The sequence below is a fragment of the Balaenoptera ricei genome, chromosome 15 (genome assembly GCF_028023285.1).
Source record: "Balaenoptera ricei isolate mBalRic1 chromosome 15, mBalRic1.hap2, whole genome shotgun sequence".
In the NCBI taxonomy this organism is placed as follows: domain Eukaryota; kingdom Metazoa; phylum Chordata; class Mammalia; order Artiodactyla; family Balaenopteridae; genus Balaenoptera; species Balaenoptera ricei.
Genome location: NC_082653.1, coordinates 65,987,263 through 66,011,892, shown reverse-complemented (window position 1 = coordinate 66,011,892; position 24,630 = coordinate 65,987,263). Strand labels below are relative to the sequence as shown.

Sequence of the window (24,630 nt, the reverse complement as noted above, 5' to 3'; positions counted from 1 at the left end):
CAGTGCCAGCAACTAAAGAAAGGCAAACACAGATTTTTTTTTTTTTTTTTTAAAGAAGAAAAAAAGATCCCAATTCAGTTGGCAATCCGAGGGGAAAAGGTTTCCCCTGGGGTCTCTGCCAAGGCTGCTCGGCAGGAAACAATGCTCAGGAGGCGGCTCCCAAGGGGCGCCTGGGAGGGACTCAAACCTCTCTCTCTCTCTGCTGCACGGAAAGGGGGCCTGCCTTCCACCACTCAGAATATCCCTCTGGCTCCTTGGTCTGCGGGAATCCTTCTATTAAATGTCACTGCTTGCGAGAAGGAATACCCTGGAAACGACTAACTTCCCAGGAGACCTGAGAGGCAGCGAAGACAGCGCCGAGTACACACATCCTGGCTTTGAATCGTCTTGGCCACTTACTAGCTGGTGACCCTGGGTGAGTCACTTCACCTCTCTGTGCCAGGGTCTGCTTCTGTGAGACGAGGATAGTAACAGGTTTGTTCGCAGTGAGTATTTGTGAACTGCTGGCTGGCTCACTGTAAAAGGTATGTAAGTGTGTTAAATAAATATTCAAGTCCTTTAGAAGAGGAGCCAGAACACAAGGGGACTGGGAGGAAGGGCAAGAAAGGAAAGAGGGGCACTGGGAGGACACGGCGGGGGTGGAGGGCAGGAGACAGATCACCATGGAGACGCGAGGCCGGCGGAGAGTCTGCAGAGCTCCCCGGCCTTGCTGCAGCCAGCCCCTGCCCATCTTGCCGGCTCAAGACCCTGGTGCCCCTCTAGTCTCGCATCACCTCGCTGGTCACCGCGGCTCTCTTCCTCCGGTGCTGCTGGGTGGCCCTTCCCACCTCCAGGCCTTACCCACACTGCTCCCTCTGCTGGGAACACCCTCCCCTCCCCACCCCCCCCCCCCCACCGCCCCACACTTAGGGACCTACTAGTCTTCCTCTGGATCTCGGCTCAGGTAACACATTCTCAGGGAAGTTCCCTGACCCACTTCCCTTCAAATCTGAGGCTCTCAGAGGTCCCTGTAGTTCTTTATGACACCTTATACAATCGTAGTTAAGTATTTATTTGCTTATTAGCATCTGTCTCCTTGAGTGGGAGCACACATTTCTCATGTTCACTCCCCCATCCCCAGATCAACAAATATTTGCGGGGTAGACGGAATGAATGAATCTTAGCACCTGGATACCATGTTATGCTGATGGCTGGACGTTTTCTCAAAGATAAGACGGAGAAAAGACATTTCCCTGCTGTGTCCTGGTGATTAGCGCCAGGAAACTGATGGGAAACATTTCCATTGCCTACAAATTTCAATTGAATCAAAATCAGGCGTCTGAAGTGGTAACACTGAACTTGTTCAATTAATTCTACTTTTCTTATCCTACCAAATGTTGTTAAAAGAAATGCATTAGTTCAATAACATGGAGAAGACTGTGCCGCAGTCTACCAAGAGGCTGACTGCTACTAGCGCCAAAGAGGAACGCTTCAAAATGCTCCAAAGGTGGTGCTGCTTGCTGAGGAGAGAGGGCTGTCCTGGGGGAATTGTTTACTTCTGCATTTATAAGTATGAATAGAGTGGGCCAGGTATTTTATTTGGTCTAAAATGGCTTCAATTTTTTTCTAAACAAATAAAATGAATCAAAGCTTTCCAAACCCATTCTTTAAAAGTCTTGTGCTCTGCGGGTGGGAATGCAAAATGGTGCAGCCACTATAGAAAACTGTATGCAGGTACCTCAAAGAATTAAAAATGGAACTACTATATGATCCAGCAATCCCTCCTCTGGGTATTTATCCAAAATAATTGAAATCAGGATCTCAAAGAGATACTAGTGCCCTCATGTTCACTGTAGCACTATCACAACAGCCAAGATGTGGAAACAACCTAAATGTTCATTGACAGATAAATGGATAAAGAAAATGTGGTATACACATATAATGGAATACTATTCAGCCTTAAAAAAAAAAAAAAGAAATGCTATCATAACCTTGGATGAACCTTGAGGATATTATGCTGAGTGAAATAAGCCAGTCACAGAAAGACAAATACTGTATGATTCCACTTATATAGGGCATCTAGAATAGTCATGTTCATAGAATGAAAGCGTGGAATTCAAGGGCTGGGAGGAGGAGGAAATGGGGAGTCACTAATCGATGAGCTTCAAGTTTCAATTAAGCAAGATGAATAAGCTGTAGGGATCTGCTGTACAATATTGTGCCTTGAGTCAACAAAGCTGTACTGTCCACTTAAAAATGTGTTAAGAGGATAGATATGTTAAATGTCCTTACAACAGTAAAATTAAATTTAAAACACAGAAATAAAAAAAGCTGAGACATGAAAGGTAAAAATGTGAACCAGGTAAAGGTGGGATGTGGATGTCATCTCCTGCTAAACCTACTCACAGCGGGCGGGGCTCACGTGTGGCCCGTCCTCTGGCTTCTGAGCTCGGTTAGCACCCAGCCTTGGCCCTTCAGGCTCAGCATCTCACTGCACCCGGAGAGCCGGCCAGTAGTTACTATGCTGCATCCCACAGGAGGGACGTAGGGTTGTTAAGTCTCGACAACCTTGAGCTAATAAAGCCCCCTGCAAACATTTCAGGCAGATCGTGCAGGACAGGCTCTGCGGCAGCACAGACCTCCCAGCTCTGCTCCTCAACAGCGGCGCGACCCCAGGCAAGCCTCTCTCGGGCTCCAGGTTTCCTTAAGTGGAAAAGGTACAATGACTCCTACCCTGCAAGGCTTGGGGGCATTTTCCTAGAGACTGAATGTTGGCGAAGGGAGTTAGCACTGCACAGGGCACCTGGTAAGAAGTCAAGAACTGTGGCTATTCTCCATCTCATCATCTTTAGTAAATCCTGGCAAAAGCCTGAGTGCTGATACCAGGAACCAATAAAGTCTGGCAGGGGGGTTCCCCTGAATGCCTAAGGGAACGGTAGGCAACAGAAAAGGATTTAATGGACCCAGAGGCACCCGGGGACCTGGAGAGAGTGCACACGCCCCCCAGGAAGGGCAGCTGCTCTCCAGCTGGGCCAACTGGCCAGGCGGGGAATGCGGGCCTCACATGGCTGGACCTGATTTTTCACAAGGAACTAAATATCTGGGGTTTCCTGTGATCTACCAATTTTTAAATGTGGGTAATTAGTTCCAAATGTTTTCCATCATGATGTGGCCAACAAGTATGTCTCCGGGCTGGATTCCACCCACTGGTCATCAGTTTGTGACCCCAGGGGCCAAGCTTCTGGTTCACAAAGCACTTTCATAGCTGTCATTTCAGTCAATCCTCGCAGCAGCCCTGCTAGGTGTGCATTTGGATGACATTTTAGAAAGGTGACAACTGAGGCTCTGAAAGTTACAAAACTTTCTCAAGGCCGCGAGGCTATTGAGTCATCGGGTCAGGACCGAACACAAGTTTCTAACTCCAAGCACAAGGCTTTTCTTCAAGGCGCCAGTGGTTCTTAACAGAGAAAACCCCATACGCAGAAGGAAAATGCATCCCAGTTAATGAACAATGACATTGATCAACTCCTCATTAGAAACCCTGATTTTGTCACCTGACAAATAACTAGAATGTCCAAAAAAGAGAGAAACTGATTATAAAGTACTAAGAAGGAGATCTGAAAACACTGAAATCAAGCACCAAGCCCGCCTCCTGAATATCCCAGCCCCTCTTCAAAGAACTTGGGATCTGAACTTGGAAACTTCGGAGCAACTCACTTTTTGTTCTCTCAGCTTCACTAAGATATAATTCATACACCCAACAATTCACCCACTTAAAATGCACAATTCATAGGTTGTTTGTATATTCACAGAATTGTGCAACATCACCACAGTCAATTTTAGAACATTTTCATCACCCCAAAAAGGAACCCCGTACCCATGGGAGCTGGGCTGCTTTCACGGCCTGAGTCCAGAGGGACATTTCTTAAAGTGTGGTCCTGGGACCACCTACACCTGACTTGATGAGGGAGCTTTCAAAAATGCTGGTTCAGGGGCCAATCCCACCTACTGAGTGAGACTCTCGGTGGGGAGGCGGGGATGGGACAAAGCAAGACTCTGTATTTTAAAAAGCATCCCCGATTCCTATGTGCATCCGGCTTCATCAGGAGCCGACCCGTTTTGTGCCTGGACCTTGTTACAACCTGGTGACGCCTATGCACAACTCAGAGTACTATTTTTAATGCAGAAAATAAAATATGTAAGACTACAAAGGCAATCAATTATGCTAAAATATAGTTGTCAAAATATTTTTTCAATGTATTTGTTATACTGTAATCTATTACTTCTTGGTGAAGTAATGATGGGCCTAATAACTACTGCACTTTTAAAGGAAGGAAACATGTAGACGATCTTCTGAAATAACTTTCACACCTGAAATGTGATATAAACATATTGTTAATTATTTTTGTGACAAAGTCCCAGCTACTGCAACTGGTACTGTGGCTCATTGCCTGTGATTCATAATGAAGCAAAAGGCTAAATTTCACTGAGGTTTGTAAAAAAAACAAAAACAAAAACAAAAAACCTTTTTTTTCTCATCTAAATTCATGGTTGCCCTGCCAGAAACCCTGGGGTAGGTGGACCCCAGGTTAAGAACTCCAACTAGGGTGAAGGTCCTAATGCTGGATCCTGGGAGTGGCCTTGATTCCTTCCAGCCCAAGCCTGACTTCTCATCTCCTATATTCCACGAGAAACCCCAGCATCTTCCAACAATATCCCCTTTGACTTTTACTATCTTGTTGCGGTTTCTGGCACTTGCCATCAAAATAACAACACCATTACCTTTTTAAGTGTTTACTATGTGCTAAGGCACTGTTCTAACCACATACGTACATTTGCTCACCTAATCCTCACAACAACCTAGAGATGTAGATACTCTTATTATTTCCATTTTGTAAATGAGTAAACTGCATCCTGGTAATGTTACACAATCACCTGAAACTACAGAGCTGGAAGGAAGGGGAGCTGGGATTCTACCCTAGGTGTCTTGGTCCGGAGGCCTGAGCCCTCACCACTAAGTGATACCCCCTCGGCCATATAGAGAGCCTAGACTATATACCCTGGACACAGAATGAATAGAAAACACATTGAAAAATTCAAACATCTGACTAGAAAACCAATACAGGTATAGACAGAACATCCCTGCACTTTGAGGACTAAGAATGTATGTAAAACAGGTCAAAGAAAGACATCACCTACAGGTCTTCTGGGGAAACGTACCGGAACTATTAATAAAGTAGAAAAGAAATTGCAGAGGAATTCCAGGAGGAATGATTCTGAGGGCCGCATCTTTCCATCAATATTAATCATCTTTGGAACTTCTGGAACGAGGCTTATAGCGGCTTTGAAAAAGGCATCAGCTGCAAGACAGAAGAAAAGTCCATGTATGAGAATGCTGAAAAATTCAGGGTCTGCTTTCTTCTTCACACGGCCCGGAAGTCAGGCCACACTGAGGGCTCAAGACAGCTGGCGGGTCCTGGAAGAGGGTTTCTGCACCGTGATCGACTCGTTGGAACGTTCTCTTGAGAGGCTGCTGCCGCCTCCCAGCTCTCCTCTTCCCCCGCTTCCTTTGAGCGATTTGGCTCAGAGAACCTCAAACTGACTTCAGATAATATGTGAAAAAAGCACGTGGCAAACTGTTACAGAGGGCATAGAAGTCACAGTTGCCTGTACTGAAGGCTTCACCTGAACTGGTTCAGTGAACCCTCCGGTTCACCACAGGAGGAAAGTGCTGTCCGCAGCCCACTTCACAGGTGGGAAACGAGGTGTGGAACGAGAAGTGCCCGGTCCTACCACAGGGCCTGTGTTTGCGGGAGGGTCCAGCCGTGGTGGTGGAGCCCAGGCTTAAGCGCTGGTTGGTCTGAATCTACTCTAACGCACACTGTATTTGTTAAAGAAACAACAATGGAAATGCCTGAAGGAATGTGCGTGTGCATACACACGCATACACACACACACACACACACACACACACACACACACATACACACACGGCTTTAAAAACTTCTGATTAGGTGACAGTTCCAGAGAATCATTTGGAAAATGAAGACACTTTAAGAAATATGAAATAGACTATAAAACAAGAAGACCTCCAAGGGTGAGAGGGAGGAAGGAAGGGGAGGAGAGAGAGAGAAGGGATGGAGAGGAAGGAGGAGGTGAGAGAGAGGGAGCAACAGGAGGACACAGCCAGTGGGGGGAGGAACTAGTGTGTTGGTGGGAGCGTAGATGGAGAGGGAGGAGGAGAGTTCTTTCTAGAACTGCCAAAGTACTAACCATGAGAAAGAGCCTCAGGGTCAAAACAGATAGAACACTGACCTGGCAAACGAAATTTTAAACTACCCGACAAGATCAAACGTTTACATGGTTCAAATACACTTCCACTCCGCAACGGCTTGCAGTGATGCACTCAGAACAGTGCTCTGGTCTGCAGCGCCCTGAGTTAAAACCAGAAGCCCCTCCAGCACAGCAGAGGAGCAGATGCAACAACAAACGCCCACAGCCCAAAACAGAGGCTGGCCCTTAACGAGAAGAGTCTGTGACTGAAGCTGGAGAGTGGGGTAGTGCCTTCTCTTCCTTCTTCAAAAGAAAAAAGCACCGTATGGAGAGACACTGATATCAGGGTTTACTACATAAAGTTACCTCTGCTCCAGGAGCTTTCCTCCCAGGACCCCGAACTCACACCCGTACCACATTTCACCTAAGCAAAGTTATTAAGCGCCAACTGTGAACCGGCACTCTCCCGGGCACTGTGGGCACGCATGGGAAAACAGAGGGGGCAAGAGTTGACAACATAAGTGTGGTGATGAGCCCAACGTGATCACACGAATTAGTACCTATCTGCTGGGAGCCTGTCGTATGTTCTGCTCTAAGGGGGACACGAAGCAGCTGACCTTGTCTTGATACAGGGGCTCTGGTAAATAAACCTCCCAGAAAGAGTCAGAAGCTGCAGGGTCTTCTGTCTTGGCCTACAGACAGTAGTAAATGGCACTATTCATGGAAACCAGAGGAACTCCTAGGTGAGAGTAGCCCAGGGATGGTAAAAGACTGAGCTGAGCAGAGTTCAAAGGCCATCACCAGCACTGAGCAACACAATCAGATTTGTGTTGTTTAAAAGAAACACAAGTCTACAAATGACAGATATGATTAGGGGTTTATATCCAGAATACACAAAGAAATGCTACAACAATGAAAAAAACAACTAGCCTGACTAAAGGTTACCCTGAATAGACATTTCTCCAAAGAAAATACACAAATGGACATCAAGCATATGAAAAGATGCTCAACATCATTCATCATGAGAGAAATGCAAATCAAAACCACCATGAGAGGGTCTTCCCTGGTGGCGCAGTGGTTAAGAATCCGCCTGCCAATGCAGGGGACACAGGTTCCAGCCCCGGTCTGGGAAGATCCCACAGGCCGCGGAGAAACTAAACCCATGCGCCACAACTACTGAGCTCTCGTGCCACAAGTACTGAAGCCCACACACCTAGAGCCCGTGCTCCGCAACAAGAGAAACCACCACAATGAGAAGCCCGCGCACCGCAACAAAGAGTAGCCCCCCTCGCTCACCGCAACTAGAGAAAGCCTGCGTGCAGCAACGAAGACTCAACGCAGCCAAAAATAAATAAATAAAATAAATAAATTTATTAAAAAAGAAAAACCACCATGAGATATCATCTCACACCCATGAGAATGGCCACTATGAAAAAAAAAGTAAATAACAAATACTGGCAAAGATCTAAAGAAACTGGAATCTCTGTGTACTGCTGGTGGGAATCTAAACTGGTGCAGTTGCTGTGGAAAATAGCTTGGTTGTTCCTCAAGTTAAACACAGAATTACCATCTGCCAGCAATTCCACTTCTAGGTGTATACCGCAAAGAAATGAAAGCAGGGACTCAAACAGATACTTGTACACGAATGCTCACAGAAGCATTATTGACAAGAGCCAAAAGGTGGAAACAACCCAAGTGTCCATCAAAGAACAGATAAGCAAAACATGGTACGTACATACAAAGGAGTATTACTCAGCCTTAAAAAGGAAGGAAATTCTGACATGTGCTATAAATATGAACGAACCTTGAAAACGTTATGCTAAATGAAATAGGTCAGACAAAAGGACAAACCCTGTCTAACTCCACTGGTATGAGGTAGTCAGAGTGGTCAAATTCAGAGAGATAAAGTAGAATGGGAAGGCGGGAACAGAGGTATTATTTAATGGGTACAGAGTTTCATTCTCTTTGGGATGATGAAAAAGTTCCGGAAATGGATGGTGGTGACGGTTGCACAGCATTGTGAATGTACTTAAAGCCACTGAACTGTACACTCAGAAATGGTTACAATGGTAAATTTTATGTTTTGTAAACTTAATCACAATACAAAAATAAGAAACTGAGCTGAGCCTACCCTTGACCTCACCCCCTAGAGCACAGGCAGGCCTGGACTCCCCAGGTCTGGTGTCTTCCTCCTGGCTCTACAGGCACTGCCTTCCGGTGAAGACATTAAGTCCATTATCAAACAAAGTGAAGAGCCTCTCTCGGCGGAAATTAAAGTTCTGCTCAGAACAACTTGGAAGACCATTTATTTATTCTATTTATGTGTTTGTTACCAAGTGGTCCTGAGAAAAGTGCCTATTATTATGGCTCATTAAAGAGGGACCCACTTTGTGCCGGGTGCCCTGCTCCTCCAGCCACCCTGCTCCGTCCCCATTCCAAAGGAGGGAGCTAAAAGAAACAGTTATTTAAGGGTTGAGGCAGGAAATGTTCCAAAGCAGATTTTTATTTCTATCCTCAGAAGACTTGCCCCATATATAAAATCTTGTCTGGGAGACTTTTCAATTTTGTCTTAGTAATTAGAACTCAAATCCTACTGTGTATGAAAACAGTTTTTCCTCATAGTTTAGAGTTCAGAATAATCATGCCAATATCATATAACATTTTTTAAAAATTGAAGTTGGTTTATAACATTATATGTTTCACGTGTACATTATATTTCTATTTCTATATACCCTACAGCACCTAACACTTTACTTGTGGCTATTAAAAGTCACAGAAGACAATTACAGATAAAATGGGTTACACTGTTTTTTTTAAAAAAGACTTCTAGAAAAAGGAGAAATCAGATTCCAATTCATAAAGACTATTATCCTTGTTCCACTGGGGGAAGGAAAAAGCATGTATCAATCTATGCACTGGCTTCCCCATGCTATGCATTCCTCCTCTTCTGAGGTTTCAAGGAACGGCTAGATTTCTTTGCAATATTCCATCTTAAAAAAAAATTAAAACAAACAAAAAACCCCACTCAAGCCTGGCTGACCTCACCCCAGAGTTCATTCTGTTTAAGATCCTTTTTCTTGGGATGCTGACTGCTCTGCAGAGAGGCGTTCTGCGGCGGTTCTCCGCACAGTGATCAACACGTCCTTCAGTGCTTCTGGGCGCTGGGTGGGAGACAAACAGCCACAGTAAGAGGGGCTGGGCTACTCTTGGAGACGGTGTTTTCCAAAATTGCTTGAGCATAAGAATCATCAAGATCCTTGTGAAAACACAGGTTCCCAGGCCCCCAAACATTGCTGATGGGAATGGAACATGGTAAAGCCGCTCGCAAAATAATTCGGCAGTTCCTCCAATTCTACATGGATGTGACATATATGCGTGCATACACGCAACAATATGGATGACCCTTGAAATCATTATGCTAAATGAGTGGAGCCAGTCATAAAAGATCTGCATTGTAAGATTCCATTTACATGAAATGACTGGAATGGGCAAATCCATCAAAACAAAAAGGAGATTGGTGGCTGTGGGAAGCTTGTGGGAGGGGGAACGGGGAGTGACTGCTTAATGGATTTGGGGTTTTCTTTTGGGGAGGTGGAAATATTCTGTAATTAGTGACGATGATCACACAACTCTGAATATACTAAAAAACCACTGAGCTGTACACTTTAAAAGGATGGATTTTATGATACATGAATCATGTCTCAATAAAGCTGTTATTTAAAAAATATATATGGGTTCCCAGGCCCCACCTTAAATGTATTAAACCAGACTATCCACGATAGAGACTCGGAAATCTAACTTTAAAAAAATATTTATCTTTGAATAGGTAACAGAGTCACATGATTTAAAATTCCAAAGGTAACACTCCTCACTCCGATCCCTGGCATCCAGTTTCCCTTCCCAGAGGCAAAGAAGATTACCTGCTGCTTGGGTATGCTTCTAAGTGTACAGAAACAAATACATTTTCCCTTTCTTTCCTTCTCTTTCTGCAGAGTTAATATATGGTAGACACCATTTTGCAACTCCTCCCCCACCACTTAACAACATGTCTTGGAGATTAATCTATCATGCATATAAAGTACATCTTCATTCTCTTTTATAGCTACAAAGTGGAATCTGGTCCATTTCCTTTTTTCTTCCAATTTTTTTTTAAGAGGTAAAAGGCACGTAACATAAAATTTACCATCTTAATCAACTGATCCATTTTTTTTTTAAAACAAGCTTCTCCGGTGAATTTTATGATTCAACAGGTTTGAGAAAAATTGTTCTAAATCCTTCAGCTAAATGCAGAATATGACTTTCCAACAGCAAATGGCACATTCTGAAAGGTTTAATCTGGAGACATTCAGCCAGAAAAAAACAGAGGTAGTCAGTAATAATGAAATTCAGCCAGGGCAGGCTACCTCATCATTTCACATATACAGTGAGTAAGGGCCAGGGAGGCTTGTTAGACCATTATCACAGAACTTTAGATAATTTTCTGTCTGAGATTTCAGATTTTCCTGTTTCCCAATCTGGGCAGTTTCAAAGGGTCTGCAGAACATGAAAGGAGGATGATATTCTAGAAACCTCAGGACATGAAGAAATCAAACACACCCAAAACACAAAGCCACTAAAACTACAGAATGGTCACCAAGATATATGTCACTAGCAAACCCTGGGAGAAGCTGAAAATAAGGGCTCAGTTGAAGGTACTAAGTAAACTAGGTATGTTGGGATTATCTGGATTACCTATGCTGCCTAGCTACTGTAAACAACTGGGCCAATGGTTCTCCTTAGATGAAGGTATTTTGTATCAACTCAGCTCGACTGGAGAAAAACTGAAAACAACCCGACCATAAGAGACTAGTTAAAGAAATTATTGTACTGCCACACCATAGAAATGATATAGCTAATAAAGAAAATAAGGTACGTTGATATGTTTTGATGTATAATACAGATATCTATGATATGTTAAGTACAAAATGTTATACAACTGCATACATTATGATCTTAGTTTTACAAGAAAAAAATATATATATATTTAGGTAGATGCATAAAGAAAGGGAGGCAAGATAATGCCAAACTATTAAGTGGAGAGGCCAAGATAAGCAAAAAAAGCAAATTGAAAAACACTAGGGAAGACACATTCCCGTTTCTGAGGTGGGGGGAGTGCGTATTTATGTAAGAATATAGACAGATGGGTAGGAGAGAGGAGCAGAGGAAAGAGGCAGACAGCATATGAGAATGAAAGCGTATTTTTTAACGCACACATAGAAGAAAAAAATCAAGAGAAATATACTAACTGTGAACAGTGGATATTTTTTAGAGGTGAGGAGACAGGGTGGATTACTGGTGACTTTATTTGGAGGCTTTTTATTTTCTTTAAGATCTACATTTCTGTATTGTTAGAATTTTTTTCAAATGCGCATGAAATATTAAAATAAAAATTAAGATTTAAATGCGCTCCATACATGATAAAACTCAGATTTAACTGTGATCTCTGAGAGTAAGTTCATCCTTCTGTGTCCTTGGTATTTGTTGATATAGAAGGCGATTCAGTACATGAATCATAAGAGACGGTCAAGAAGTGATAACCCAGACCACCTTCAGAGGTAGCGTTTTATTTTTTAAATAACGCATTAGGTCAGCGCTGATGGAAATCTTTACTACTTGTCAGAGTCATAAACTCCCAGGCTAAACAAGACCTCACAGTAATCCACTCCACCCCATTCCCAGACCTTCAGCCATCATATGCCCTCCTGGACAACTCAGAAGGACAACTGTCCTAATCCAGGGAACTCCAGGAAAGGAAACATCACATTTCTTAAAACAAAATGTCATGAGTGGTTGAAAGACTCCCGTCCCTTGAATATACCTTATTAAAGCAGGGTTCAGGCTACAAGTACTATTCACTCTCTCAAGTTCTATCAACCCCATTGCTAAACATCTTCACCAGTTTTCAACATTTTCCATTAGGTTTGGATTCTATATCTATATAGTGGAAACTACTGTATAAAATGCAACATCAGGGAATAGCCTACTCTAACTTTGTGTTGTGGACTAAATGTTTACCCCCCACCAATTCATAGGTTAAAATCCTAAACCCCAATGTGATGGTATTAGGAGGTGGGGCCTTTGGGAGGTGATTAGGTCATGAGGGTATAGCCCTCTTGAATAGATTAGTGCCCTTATAAAAGGGACCCCAGAGAGCTCCTTATCCCTTCTGCCATGGGAGGACATAGCAAGAAGACAGTCTGTGAACTGGAAGTCCTCACCAGACACTGAATCCGCCAGTAGCTTGATCTTGGACTTCCAGCCTTTAGAACTGTGAGCAACAAATGTCTGCTGATTAAGCCACCCAGTCTATGGTATTTTTGTTACAGCAGCCCAAAGAGACTAAGGCAGTCTGCCATGAAGATGTGCTGTCACCAAGTGATAGGGGTGTCTTTGGGTAAAGCCTCATAGTCTAAATGGCCAAGTTATTATCCATAAGCAAGTTATTCATAGAGACTCAATACTCTTTATTACTAAAACTGTGTTTTTATAATAGAGCCTGTTATTATAGGAATTAAGTTTGAGGATTTAAGGACCACTATTTTGGTGATTTGTGTATAGAGCAAGATTTAAAGAAATATGAATGCCTAGGGACAATTAAATACCTCATTCATTAAGCTGTCATTGATAACAATTAAGCATTAATCTAACCTTGATTCTGCCACCTGATTTATGCAGAATGTCGACACTTAATGTGGAAAGTCCACTCAGACATACAGACGACTTCTCAGTTTCAGCAGCACCATAAGAGGTGCCTGTACGCTCTCCCTCTTTTATCTCTGATCAGCAAGGCCTCTCTCTGAGCCAAGCGTGCTCAGCCCACGTGTCACCTGACTCACATCTCTGGGATACTGCAGGGATGACACACCTTCCTGCCGTCCCTGCAGTAGCTCACAGGAGGTTGTGAAGTTCTTCTGTGGATATTAAGCTTAGATTTCCCTAAGCAGAAAGGATTAGGCATTCCTTATCTTAATTCTGATTGTCTCCTAAATAAGTTTATCTAATGTTCAATCTATAATAATTGGTCTCTAGCAACCACACACACCGAGGGTTAGAAATAAAACACTGGATTATCATTTAGAGGAACTAACCTAACTATAGAGAAGCACAGTGGTGGAGAGAGCACTTGAAGTCACTTATTAGCTAGATGATCCTGGGCAAGTCATGTCACACCTCTGAGCTTCAGTTTCCTCCTCAGTAACAAGAAGATCAGCCACCCAGCAAATAATATGTACTGAATAAACCTAAACTAAACTGCTTTGCCGGGAATTCAGTTCTCTCAACAATTAGTCTCCAAACTACCTTCCTAACTTGATCTCCCACTCATTCCTTCCAGATGCACCATTTTTCCAGCCTCTAGGCCTTTGCTCTTGCCGTTGCTTAGGCTAGAATGTCCTCTGCCTCACTTCAGCATATATAGATCCCCTTTACCTTCCACGCTTTTCAATTCCACCTCTTTTAAGAAGCATTTTTTTTACTTCCTCTTCCAAGCCAAGGGTCATTTCTCTCTTCCCTAAAATTCCCTGGTACATTTTATGAACATCTTGCATGACATTTATCATGTGCTGCTTTGAATCACTGTAAACAGATCCGCTGCCCCTTGCTAGCAGGAAGTCCCTGTAAGTGCATTCCTGTTTCAGCACAATGCTCGGCACAGTGGCGTGCATGTAAAAAGTGGCCAAGAATTGCTGGCAGGAGGAAGCAAATCGTAGGCGTTTACAACCATAAGGAGTTCAGTGAACTTAAGGGGGAGACTCACCCCTGCTCCTTTCCTGTGGGTTCTCCATCCCTGCCCTTACCTCCACCAAGGTGGATGGATCATGCGTGTTCAGACATGAATGTGGGCAACAAGCTTCATGCCATCTGCCCACCTGTGAACTGTTACAGCAAAATTAACCTATTGGGTTGGCCAAAAGGTTCATTTGGTTTTTTCCATAAGATGGCTCTAGGAGCGCTTACTTGTCTTTAACTTCATTTGAAACAATTTTTTTAGACTGTATTGTGACAGCTGTCATATCAGCTTGCGTTTTAAAAAAATCTTATCAAAACTGGTGAATTTTTATGTAGCTATTTTAATATTGAAGATGGAAGAAAAAAAGCAACGTTTTTGGCATATTATGCTTTATTATTTCAAGAAAGGTAAAAACACAACTGCAACGCAAAGAAAGATTTGTGCAGTGTATGGAGAAGGTGCTGTGACTGATCCAACATGTCAAAAGTGGTTTGCAAAGTTTCGTACTGGAGATTTCTCGCTGGACAATGCTCCACGGTCAGGTAGACCAGTTGAAGTTGACAGTGATCAAATCAAGACATTAACTGAGAACAATCAATGTTATACTACGCGGGAGATAGCCGACATACTCAAAATATCCAAATCAAGCACTAAAAGTCATTTGCGCCAACTTGATTATGTGAATCGCTTTGATATTTGGCTTCCACATAAGTTAAGTGAAAAAAACCTTCTTAACCGTATTTCCGCATGCGATTCTCTACTTAAATGTTACAAAAACATTCTGTTTTTAAAACAAATTGTGATGGGCGATGAAAAGTGGATACTGTACAATAATGTGGAATGGAAGAGATCGTGGGGCAAGTGAAATGAACCATCACCAAGCACACCAAAGGCCGGTCTTCATCCAAAGAAGGTGATGTTGTTTATACGGTGGGATTAGACGGGAGTCCTCTATTATGAGCTCCTTCTGGAAAGCGAAATGATTAATTCCAACAAGTACTGCTCCCAATTAGACCAACTGAAAGCAGCACACGACGAAAAGCATCCGGAATTAGTCAACAGAAAACGCAAAATCTTCCATCAGGATAACGTAAGACCGCGTGTTTCTTTGATGACCAGGCAAAAACTGTTACAGCTTGGCTGGGCAGTTCTGATTCATTCACCATATTCACCAGACATTGCACCTTTGGATTTCCATTTATTTCGGTCTTTACAAAATTCTCTTAATGGAAAAAATTTCAATTCCCTGGAAGACTGTAAAAGGCACCTGGAAGAGTTCTTTGCTCAAAAAGATAAAAAGTTTTGAGAAGATGGAATTATGAAGTTGCCTGAAGGATGGCAGAAGGTAGTGAAACAAAACGGTGAATACATTGCTCAATAAAGTTCTTGGTAAAAATGAAAAATGTGTCTTTTATTTTTACTTAAAAAACCGAAGGAACTGTTTGGCCAATCCAATACTTTGTCCATAATCACCAGAGAGGCCTCAAGGTTTGAGAAAAGTCACATCAATCACATTCTTCAGAAGATGGTTTGTCAACAGAACAAGTAAATATGACCTTAAGCATAAACCCCAAAGACTTAGTAAGTGGATAGAGACCATTTTTCTCCATCACAAGCTACTCCTTACTCTCCAAAAGGAGGAAATACAAAATTATTTTTCTCCTCCATTCTACTGCCCTGGCCTCCTCCATCAGCAGTAACAGTTCACGGCAGCCAGTGGGCTTCATAATAGCAGGCTTTAGCCTTTCTTCTGGGCGCCCCCGTGTTCCTCACAAATCAAACCAGCACAACAGCTCCAGGTAACGTGTCTATGAGCCTCGGCATATGTTTGAACCTACCTTGTTTCCTTTTTTCTATAAATAGGAAAATCAATTATTTAAAACCTACCAAGAGGACTTTGATGAGACTCTTCTGAACACTTAGGTTGCTTAGGAGTTAGGTCCCTACCATGAAAGGTTTGGTACCATTTTACATTCATCAATATTATAAAGAGTTATCAACCACTATTATCATGTGGTACCATTCATTCCTTAAACATTTACTGAGCACCCATGCGTCAGGCAATGTGCCAGGAGACAGGCACAGCACAGTGACTAAGACAGATGAGACCTCATGGAGCTGACACTCTTCAGGGGAGAGAAGCAGACAATTCTGTACACATTTACTTGTTAAACAACAATGGTGATAAGTACAATGAAGGAAAAGTGCATAGTGTGAGGATACTATGTCTTACAGGAGAATCTGATCTAACTTTTGTTTGGGGCTTTTCCTTAAGACATGGCTTGGGAGCACAGCTCTCCAAGATGAAGATGCAAAAAATAAGTAAAAGAAAGTACATTTTTAAAGGAGGGGAACCAAGGGTGGAAAGCGGTGGGGGGTAGTGGTGGTGTGATGAATTGGGAGACTGGGATTGACATGTATACACTGATGTGTATAAAATGGATGACTAATAAGAACCTGCTGTATACAAAAATTTAATTTAATTTAATTTTAAAAAAGGGGGGGAAATAGGTAGAATCTAAAAAACAAAACAAATGAACAAACATAAAAGAGAAACAGTTTGAGTCAAACATAAAAGATAAACAGGTGGTTGCCAGAGAGGAAGAGGGAGGGGGAAGGAGAGAAATAGGTGAGGGAGATTAAGAGGTACAACCTCCCAGATGCAAAGTAAATGAGTCACGGGTATGAAATACACAGTGTAGGGAATACAGTCAATAACGATGTAATATCTTTATATGGTGTCATATCATAACTAGACTTATGACGGTGATCATTTTGAAATGTAGAGAAATGTCAGATCACTACATTGTGTTACAGGTCAATTATACTTCAAAAAAACCAAACAAACTCCTAGAAAAATAGGTCAGATTTGTGGTTACCAGAGGTGAGGGACGGGGGGGTAGGAATTGGATGAAGGCAGTAAAAAGGAATAAACTTCCACTTATAAGATAACTAAGTACCAGGGATGTAATGTACAACATGATAAATATAATGAACACTGCTGTATGTTATATATGAAAGTTGAGAGTAAATCCTAAGAGTTCTCATCACAAGGAAAAGGTACTTCTTAAAATTTCTTTAACTTTGTACCTATATGAGATGATGGACATTGACTAAACTTAACTGTGGTCATCAGTTCATGCTGTATGTAAGTCAAATCATTATGCTGTACACCTTAAACTTATACAGCACTGTATGTCATATCTCAATAAAACTGGAAGAAGAAAAATTTTTCAAATAAAAGGAGGGGAAAAGAATTCTGTAGGAGGGAAAAGCACTATTATTAATGATAAGAACAAAAACCGTTCTTTTTACCACTATTTTGCTTTAATTGTTCTCACTATTGTTTCATCTTCGGAGGAACTAAAGATCTGTTTTTTTCAGGATACTTCAGCAGGTTTATCTTGAACTGAAGATCAGCTTTCCTGCAGATTTTCCAGGGTTCTGAGTATGAGAACTGGCTTTCAGAACTCTGAGACTGCAGAGCTGCATTGTCTACAGTTAGCTCCTGAACTCCAAGGCATACTTTCATCTTTTGAGAGACAGTTATACTAAGTTAATATTTACTGAGTCGCTACTGTGCACCAGTGGGCCGAGTGCTCCAAGTATGTTATCTAATTTAATCCACCACAGACAGGAACCACTGCCATCATCTCCACTTTACAGATGGAAAAACTGAGGCACCATATGGCCAATTTGTCCAAGGGCATCCAACTCACAAGTAGCAGAATCAGGATTGGGACCACTGCATTCAGAAGACGTGAAACTCACCATTCATTAGGGTCTTATTCCTAACACATCATGTAATCTCACACGTCCATGCCTTTGCTCAGGCCATCTCCTCTACCTGGAAGGCCAACTATTCCTTCTCCCCTTCCCCATAGCCCTTCCCTGATAAACAAATGCTCTTCTTTCAAGACCCACCTTTAACATTACTTCCGTTGTAAAACATCTTCCTTTCTGAGGTTAGAAACTGTAAAGATAAAGGAACCAAGATAAAAATAAAGGGGAAGGAATCTGCTCTTGCTGTGGCCTGGTGGTAACCTTCCAGAAAGAACCACTGACAAACAAGGGCAAGGAGCTATCCAGTGACAGTGAAGAGGCATCTCTGGGCCACATCTAGGTCAGAAGCACTGGATCAAACAACTGATTTGCAAGTCCTTCATTTCTCCTAAATATCTGGGGCAATGGGTGACCCTAGACCAAATCCCCGCATGATCCAGTCTACACGCTGAGCCAGTGTGTCCAAAGGACCAGAACTGGGCCTCCCCATAATAAGCCTTCGTCAGCATTCCACGGTGGCCTGGCTGCGAGTTCAATGGGAGTTTACTTGTTGGGCTGAGCCAGCCCTGGCAAAGCCACAGCCTGATAAAGAAGATACAGCCGAGGCTGGACCAAGGGAGGCTAGAAAATGAATAGCGGGGAGGGGATGTTTTATAACCAGCTGAGAGGGGGGACGTTTAAGGAGGCAAACAAACCAAAGTGGCCCACTTCCACAAGCTTCATTTAATTTATATTTAGCCTTCCCATTCTCAGTAATTGAATGTATTATTTATTTTGGCCAGCAACTGCTGCATGTGGCCTGCGGAAAAACAACAACAGCCTTTTACGGTTTAGCACCACAGCACTTAGAGACTTGAGCAAAATCATCAGATAAATTATCAAGCATGAAGTGGGCTCCACATTCCTGCCCGCCCTGCTGCAGCTCAAAGTGCAGGGGAGGCAGAGGAGGAGTCCAGAGCCCTAACACAGGGGGCGCTGACTGCCCACACCCGGGTACCAGTCTGCTCTGATGCTACTTATCTCTGGGTGTGGACCGAGGGCATCCCAGCAGGGAAACTGTCATTCCCAGCTCTCCTCCAACAGTTCTTGGGAGCAGCAAATCTTTATTTAGCTTAAGAATTTGTTTTGCTTTTTTGAAAACAAAAAACAGCACGAAGCAAGTTGGGAGAAGAAAGATCTAGGCTTGCAGGGCCTCCACGTGCAGCTCGCAGCTCTGGTATCTGCAGCTCACAACCCATTCTTAATGTTACAGGTGACAACAAACTCAGGGATCCCCACATGGGTCTACTACTCCTGAACTTTTTAAGAGGGAACCAGTTTATAAGATTTAAAATTTCCTAACATTAATTTAATCTAATTAATTAAGCTAATCTAATCTTCATTTTGCACATCACTGGGGTTTTGGCAGTGGCCGTTAATTTTTGTTTTGTTTCCTGCAAACCCATCATCCTTAGCAAAGCAGGCACTAGGAGAAAGTTCCATGTTTACTGACAAATAATGAGGACATACCTGCTCTTGTGGGACTTGCAGTCCTCGTGGGGAAAGGGGGTGTCCAGACAATAAGTAAACAAACACACACAGTAGGAAAGCATCAGAACAAGGTAAATGCAATGAGGACAAGAGGAGGATGGCACAAGCGTGACTGGGGAGATGCAGCTACTTTAGCTAGAGTGGACAGGAAAGGACCCTGGAAGAGGTGAGGCTTGATTCTCATCTCTGGCCTAGTAATTTTAAAAAATGCAAATATCTGGGGGTGAGATCATTCTAGAAAGAGGGAACAGCAAGTGCAAAGGCTCTGAACTGGAAGACAGCTTACTATGTTCAAAGAACAGAAAAAAGCCGGTGTGGCTAAAGCGTGGTGTAAGATGAGGACAGAAGGCCGGAAGGCACCAGACCACATAGGGACTTCAGCCAAGGCGTCTGGTTTAATCCCAAATGCGCTGGGAGGCTACTAGAGCGCCCAGGAGTCTACAGCAAAACCAAGCAGAGATTGAAAAGGTTCCTGTATAGCAATCATGTTTGAAGACTTTGGTGACACCGAGGCCTCAGTGGGAAGGACCCCAGCTTCCCACAGCGCTAACCCACCCACCAATGCACCCTTTGCTGACGTCCTTCCCTTCCCGGTCTCCCCTCCCCCTCACCCTACTGACACTCACTGGGATCGCCTCCTAAATAACCACTCGCATGATCCTGGTTCCAGGAGAGCTCTGTACCTCGTACAGAAACGGGTCTTGGGCAGAAATTTTTATACCTAATAGCAAGCTGTAGAGTCTTCATTCTCTACTGATTAGACTCTACACCTGTATCTCTGGGGTTTTAAACAAATGAACATTGAAAACAACAAATAAACTTGAATCTGCTGTGAATAAGCAGTCCTAACTTCTAAAACTCTCTAGGGATGTCTGAGCCACCTGACCTGGCCTGCCTGAGCCAGATTTAGGAAGGTCCTTACAGGAAATTACCCATGCTCTGTAATCTGTCTGACTCTATAAATGTGTGTGTGTCCGAGGTGCTTCCTACTAAAGAAACAGATTTAAAACTCATCACTTGTTGATCACTTCTTTCTTTCTTTCCTCCTTAAAGGATTCTCTCTACACACTCACACACACATATCCACATACTGCTGAGTCCGCTTTCCTAAGAAGCCAGGAAGTGTCTGAGAGCAGAGGAGAGGAGAGAGTGAGTGATGGGCTCACCTTGGGAGAGGCACTGGTTGGCCAAGGCCACCTGACCAGAATGCAGGTAGAGGTTGAGGCGGCTGAAGATTCCCACCAGGGAGGGAATGGTAATGAAGCAGTAGGCGACGCAGGCCTAGAAGAAAGGGGAGAAACGGCAGGTTACATGGCAATGCCATCACAATGGATTAATACTCTTGTTTTCATGCACCATATATTTTCAAGTAAAAACGCTAAAATAATTAATCTCCCCATTAGGAACCCCAATTTCTCCCCCTTGCTTCTGCTGTATCTGCCTCTTTGGGAGAAGGGAGAGGGGCAACCAAGGAGAGTAATGGTGTATGAAAAATAAATCCTCATCCATCATCGCAGGAAGTAAATAGATAACACCTAATACTGATAAGTTAAAGAAGCGGCTGTTAAAACCAATTAGTTAAAAGATACATAGGTAATTTGAAGAAGAAATTGCTAAAAAGAGTTTGAGGTGGTTGACTCTGAGGAGAGAGGTATATGGTGAGAAAGGGCAGGGCCGGGATGCTTATTTTTCACTGTAATTTTTTTAGTATGATTTTTTTTTAAAGCATGGATAGGTATCGCTTTGATAATATTTTGAGCAGCATACTCAAGAAACAAATTTCTTTCGAAGTTGGGAATTTATCAAGAGGGAAAAAAGGTACTAGGCCTTCCAGTTACAGGCACAAGCCAGAGATAGTTCAGCTGGCACACAAAATTGCAAATCCATTTCTCAACCACCTCCCCATAACATGTATCAAAATTCAGACTCCTTTGATCATTTCTTTTGAAAGCATTAAGAAAATTGATCAGTCAGAGATACGCAAGGAAAAATCCAGAAAATCAATACTAAACCACCCTTAATCATTTTCTGGGAATAGCAATTCAGAAACTTGCAAAAGAAACAGCCCACTGGAGTTCAAAGTCTGTGAGTCTTATCTTTAGAACATACCCGGACAAATGCAGCCGTCTTTCTGGAATGATTTCCTTTCATTACTTTTCTTGTTTCCATTGCCAACCGGTTCACACTCTAGATTAATCAGTAAAATAGAAATGGGAATGAAATGATGGCTGATTCAGATTAACATCTTCCAGAGAGATTTGGACATTAACTGCATACAAGTCAATGAAAACAAGCTAAACGGAACCAAGACGAGTTAGCACCAAACCCTGAAATGGCAAAGGGGTCATCAGGCCAGATTCAATCTCGGCTTGAGCAAACATCTCCAAGGGACACTCGCTGAGTTAAGTCATGCCTATCAACCGGCGTAATAAATGACCATTTTCTGGTTTAATGAGTAGCTAGGGTTCACTTATTCCATTTCCAGAAATCCCACACACTAAGCTTAAGATCTTAGAGATCTTAACAGAAACCTCCAAAACCGGACGCAGACCATACAAAGTAGCTCTGCAACACTAACAATAACCATAAGAACAGTATAATAGCAGCCACAACATCACTTATAGAAAATCAGGTGCTGTTCTAGGAGCTATACGTTCCTAGTTCATTTAATCCTTATAAGTCTCTATATTTAGGTCTGAAGTTTAGTAATGCTACAAAATCTGATAACCAGCAGACAAATACATAAAAAGGTTGTTTTCCTTGAATTTACACGAAGCAATTCAAGGACCTTAGGGAATCTTTACACAAATATAAAAAGTTTGGACCTATGGTTCCCAAACTGTATACCATGACACCCCAGGGTGTGGCAGCAAAATCACAGGGGCACCACATTTTTTGGACAACCACAGCAAGGCTCAATGGTTGAACACTATGCAAAGCACTAGTGTGAGGGAGCTCATAGACCATGGTACATTCCTTTCAGTCATTTCATATCTTTGCAAAATTGGGGTTTTAGCAGATGCTGTGATAAAAAGCACTGTGCAAAAATTAATGTGGGGGAAAAAATCTATCTGGAAAGGGAGATAAAGTAGTGGGGTCCCATCTGATTCCAAGGTTTAAGAAGCTGTGCAGTGTCCGATAGATGCATACACTTTATTAGTAATTATGATGATTTAAGAATGGAATGAAAATACATTATTTTTCTTTCAATTTATGTATATTGTTGGTTCAGAGGGCTGTCAAGTTGTTAGGGCACAAATTCTTAAGTTGTTTGAACCTAATTTCTTAATAAACAGAACTGTTATTTCTTCCTTTTGGCCTAAGGGCACCATGAAAAGTTACTGAAAGGCACCATGATCCAAGAAAGCTGGGACTCTGGTTAGGCAACAAGGCATTCTAATGAGGTTAGTATTTCTATAACTAAATAATCAATGCAACTCACTTAACTCTTTGCTGTTGGCACGCAGGAATGAGAATATGCAAATTTCAGAGAAAAAGAGGCCAATAAAACCACTCAAAGGCTTAAGCAAAGTTGCAGATGTTATTAACCTTTCAGAAAACACCTTTCATGCCTTGGGAACAGAAGCAATATGGGGCCAGAAGAATCCCAGATTAAAACTGGTGCGTGGCTCAGTGATCAATAAATATGTATTGAGAGAACACATGAATGAATAAAAATCCTTACATGAATCAATTGCACAAGAACAGGTTCCAGATTGCAAAACATCGACCTGGCCTCAACGTAAAAACTCAGCTGTTGTTCAAAATCACGGCCAAAGGACACCTAGAGTCAAGGAGAAAGATGTTGACAATGTTATCTCCATTGTGAGCACACAGTTGGAAAGCTTTTGCCTGAGCTTGTGGGGGCAGGGGAGGTGCTGTGATGACAAGTCACCAAAGATCCCACAGCTATAAATGGTGGCTATCTCAGTCGTATGTAAGCAAGCACACACATCCGTGCACTGGAATATACTAGACTTCACATTACTTCACCCAGCAGAGAGCAGAAACGTTACTATTACCACCTCATCTTCATGACATTGGCATTGTTGTAGAACACAAAAAGACCAAAGGGTATAAAACAGAATCTCAAAATGTAAAGAGGATTTCCCAGGCTAGAAGGAAACCACTGGAAAGGAAATGATGGAATTTTGTTTGTCAGCTGTGGCCTTTTCACAGAACACAGATTTGGTGATTGGGAGCCATTTGTCAGAGGGGTTCCCTCACAAGGGCCAAACATTTCTGCTTCCTGAAGGGGATTCCAACCTCGGCAGCTCACTGGTGGCTGCTAGAGCCATAGATGGATGTTTTTCCACCATTAAAAATCCCCTCTTCTCCTATTTCTTCAAATTTATGAACAGCTGGTTGGTAGGACAAACTTTACTGCTACAGCAATCATTTTTGTCTGGAGGAGGTTTAATGTCACAATTTCCATTATAGCTATCAGGTTTTGCATCTTATTTCCTCATATTCTTTTCCATTATAACTTGATGGCTTTCAGATAAACCCATAAAAGGATAAATACCACGTGATCAGCATATAACTCAAGGGAACAAGAGAGGCACCTGGTTAACAGTCATAGGTATTCAATACATAAAAAGGCTAATCCTGAATTTTCATCAAAATCGGTATTTTACCCATAGTTAAATTGACCCCTGCTGTTGAATGAGTCACATTTTCAAGGTGATTTTCAAAGTGATCTAGTTACTTTCATCTCAGTCAGCTTTTGTCTTGACTTTTCTATTCCAACAGCAGATACCGGCAGCAGTGGGTATTTTAGATTTGTGCCCTGAGAATTAAGGCGCAGGCTGTTCTGGCGGGGATGGACTGCTGGGTTACTCCCAAAGAAGCCTGCAACAATGCCTCCTGCTCTGCTTGTCCCTTTGCAGTGTCCCTGCAGACTCTTCCCACCCGAAGGTGGAGTCTGCTTCCCCCTCTTCCAGAGGGCCGGCCCTGGGACTTGCTTTGACCCACAGAATGAAGCAGGAAGCAGCACAGATCACTGGGTGATTTCCGAACCTCCAAAGGCCCTGCAGCTTCTGATTTCACCCTCACCACACAAGAGCTCATTGAGATGAGCGAATGATGAGAGAATGATGGAGAGAAAGAGGTCACATGGCCGGGCAATGAGCCACCCCAGCCAACAGCCACCACCAAGACCCCGGACACGTGCTCAAGGCTGTCCTGGATCCTCCAGCCCCAGTTCTGCCACACCTCCGACATCATACAGAGCGGCCTGGTTATCCAGCCAACCCACAGAATTGTAAGAATTAATAAAACACTGTTATTTTAAGCCA

At 42.8% G+C, this 24,630-nt stretch overlaps 1 protein-coding gene and 1 long non-coding RNA gene across 4 annotated transcripts in view; one reads left to right on the top strand and one right to left on the bottom strand.

Moving 5' to 3' along the window:
* Positions 1–24,630, bottom strand: part of VPS35L (VPS35 endosomal protein sorting factor like) — a 122,083-nt gene that overhangs the window by 18,444 nt on the left and 79,009 nt on the right. For 2 of the 3 annotated variants that reach the window (XM_059898345.1, XM_059898343.1), the window contains exons 24-27: positions 23,019–23,117; positions 21,443–21,520; positions 20,500–20,614; positions 5,200–5,339 (exon numbers count right to left, since the gene is read on the bottom strand). In XM_059898345.1, the coding sequence (XP_059754328.1) occupies positions 5,200–5,339; positions 20,500–20,614; positions 21,443–21,520; positions 23,019–23,117 (432 nt within the window). Of the gene's footprint in view, positions 1–5,199; positions 5,340–9,297; positions 9,414–20,499; positions 20,615–21,442; positions 21,521–23,018; positions 23,118–24,630 lie in introns of those variants that run through there. The other variant, XM_059898346.1, reaches the window with a different exon arrangement.
* On the top strand, positions 37–24,630 carry LOC132349712 (uncharacterized). Its single transcript, XR_009497729.1, has 5 exons — positions 37–415; positions 2,582–2,696; positions 10,079–10,183; positions 22,658–22,737; positions 24,223–24,630. It is a non-coding gene; the product is annotated as an uncharacterized LOC132349712 (long non-coding RNA).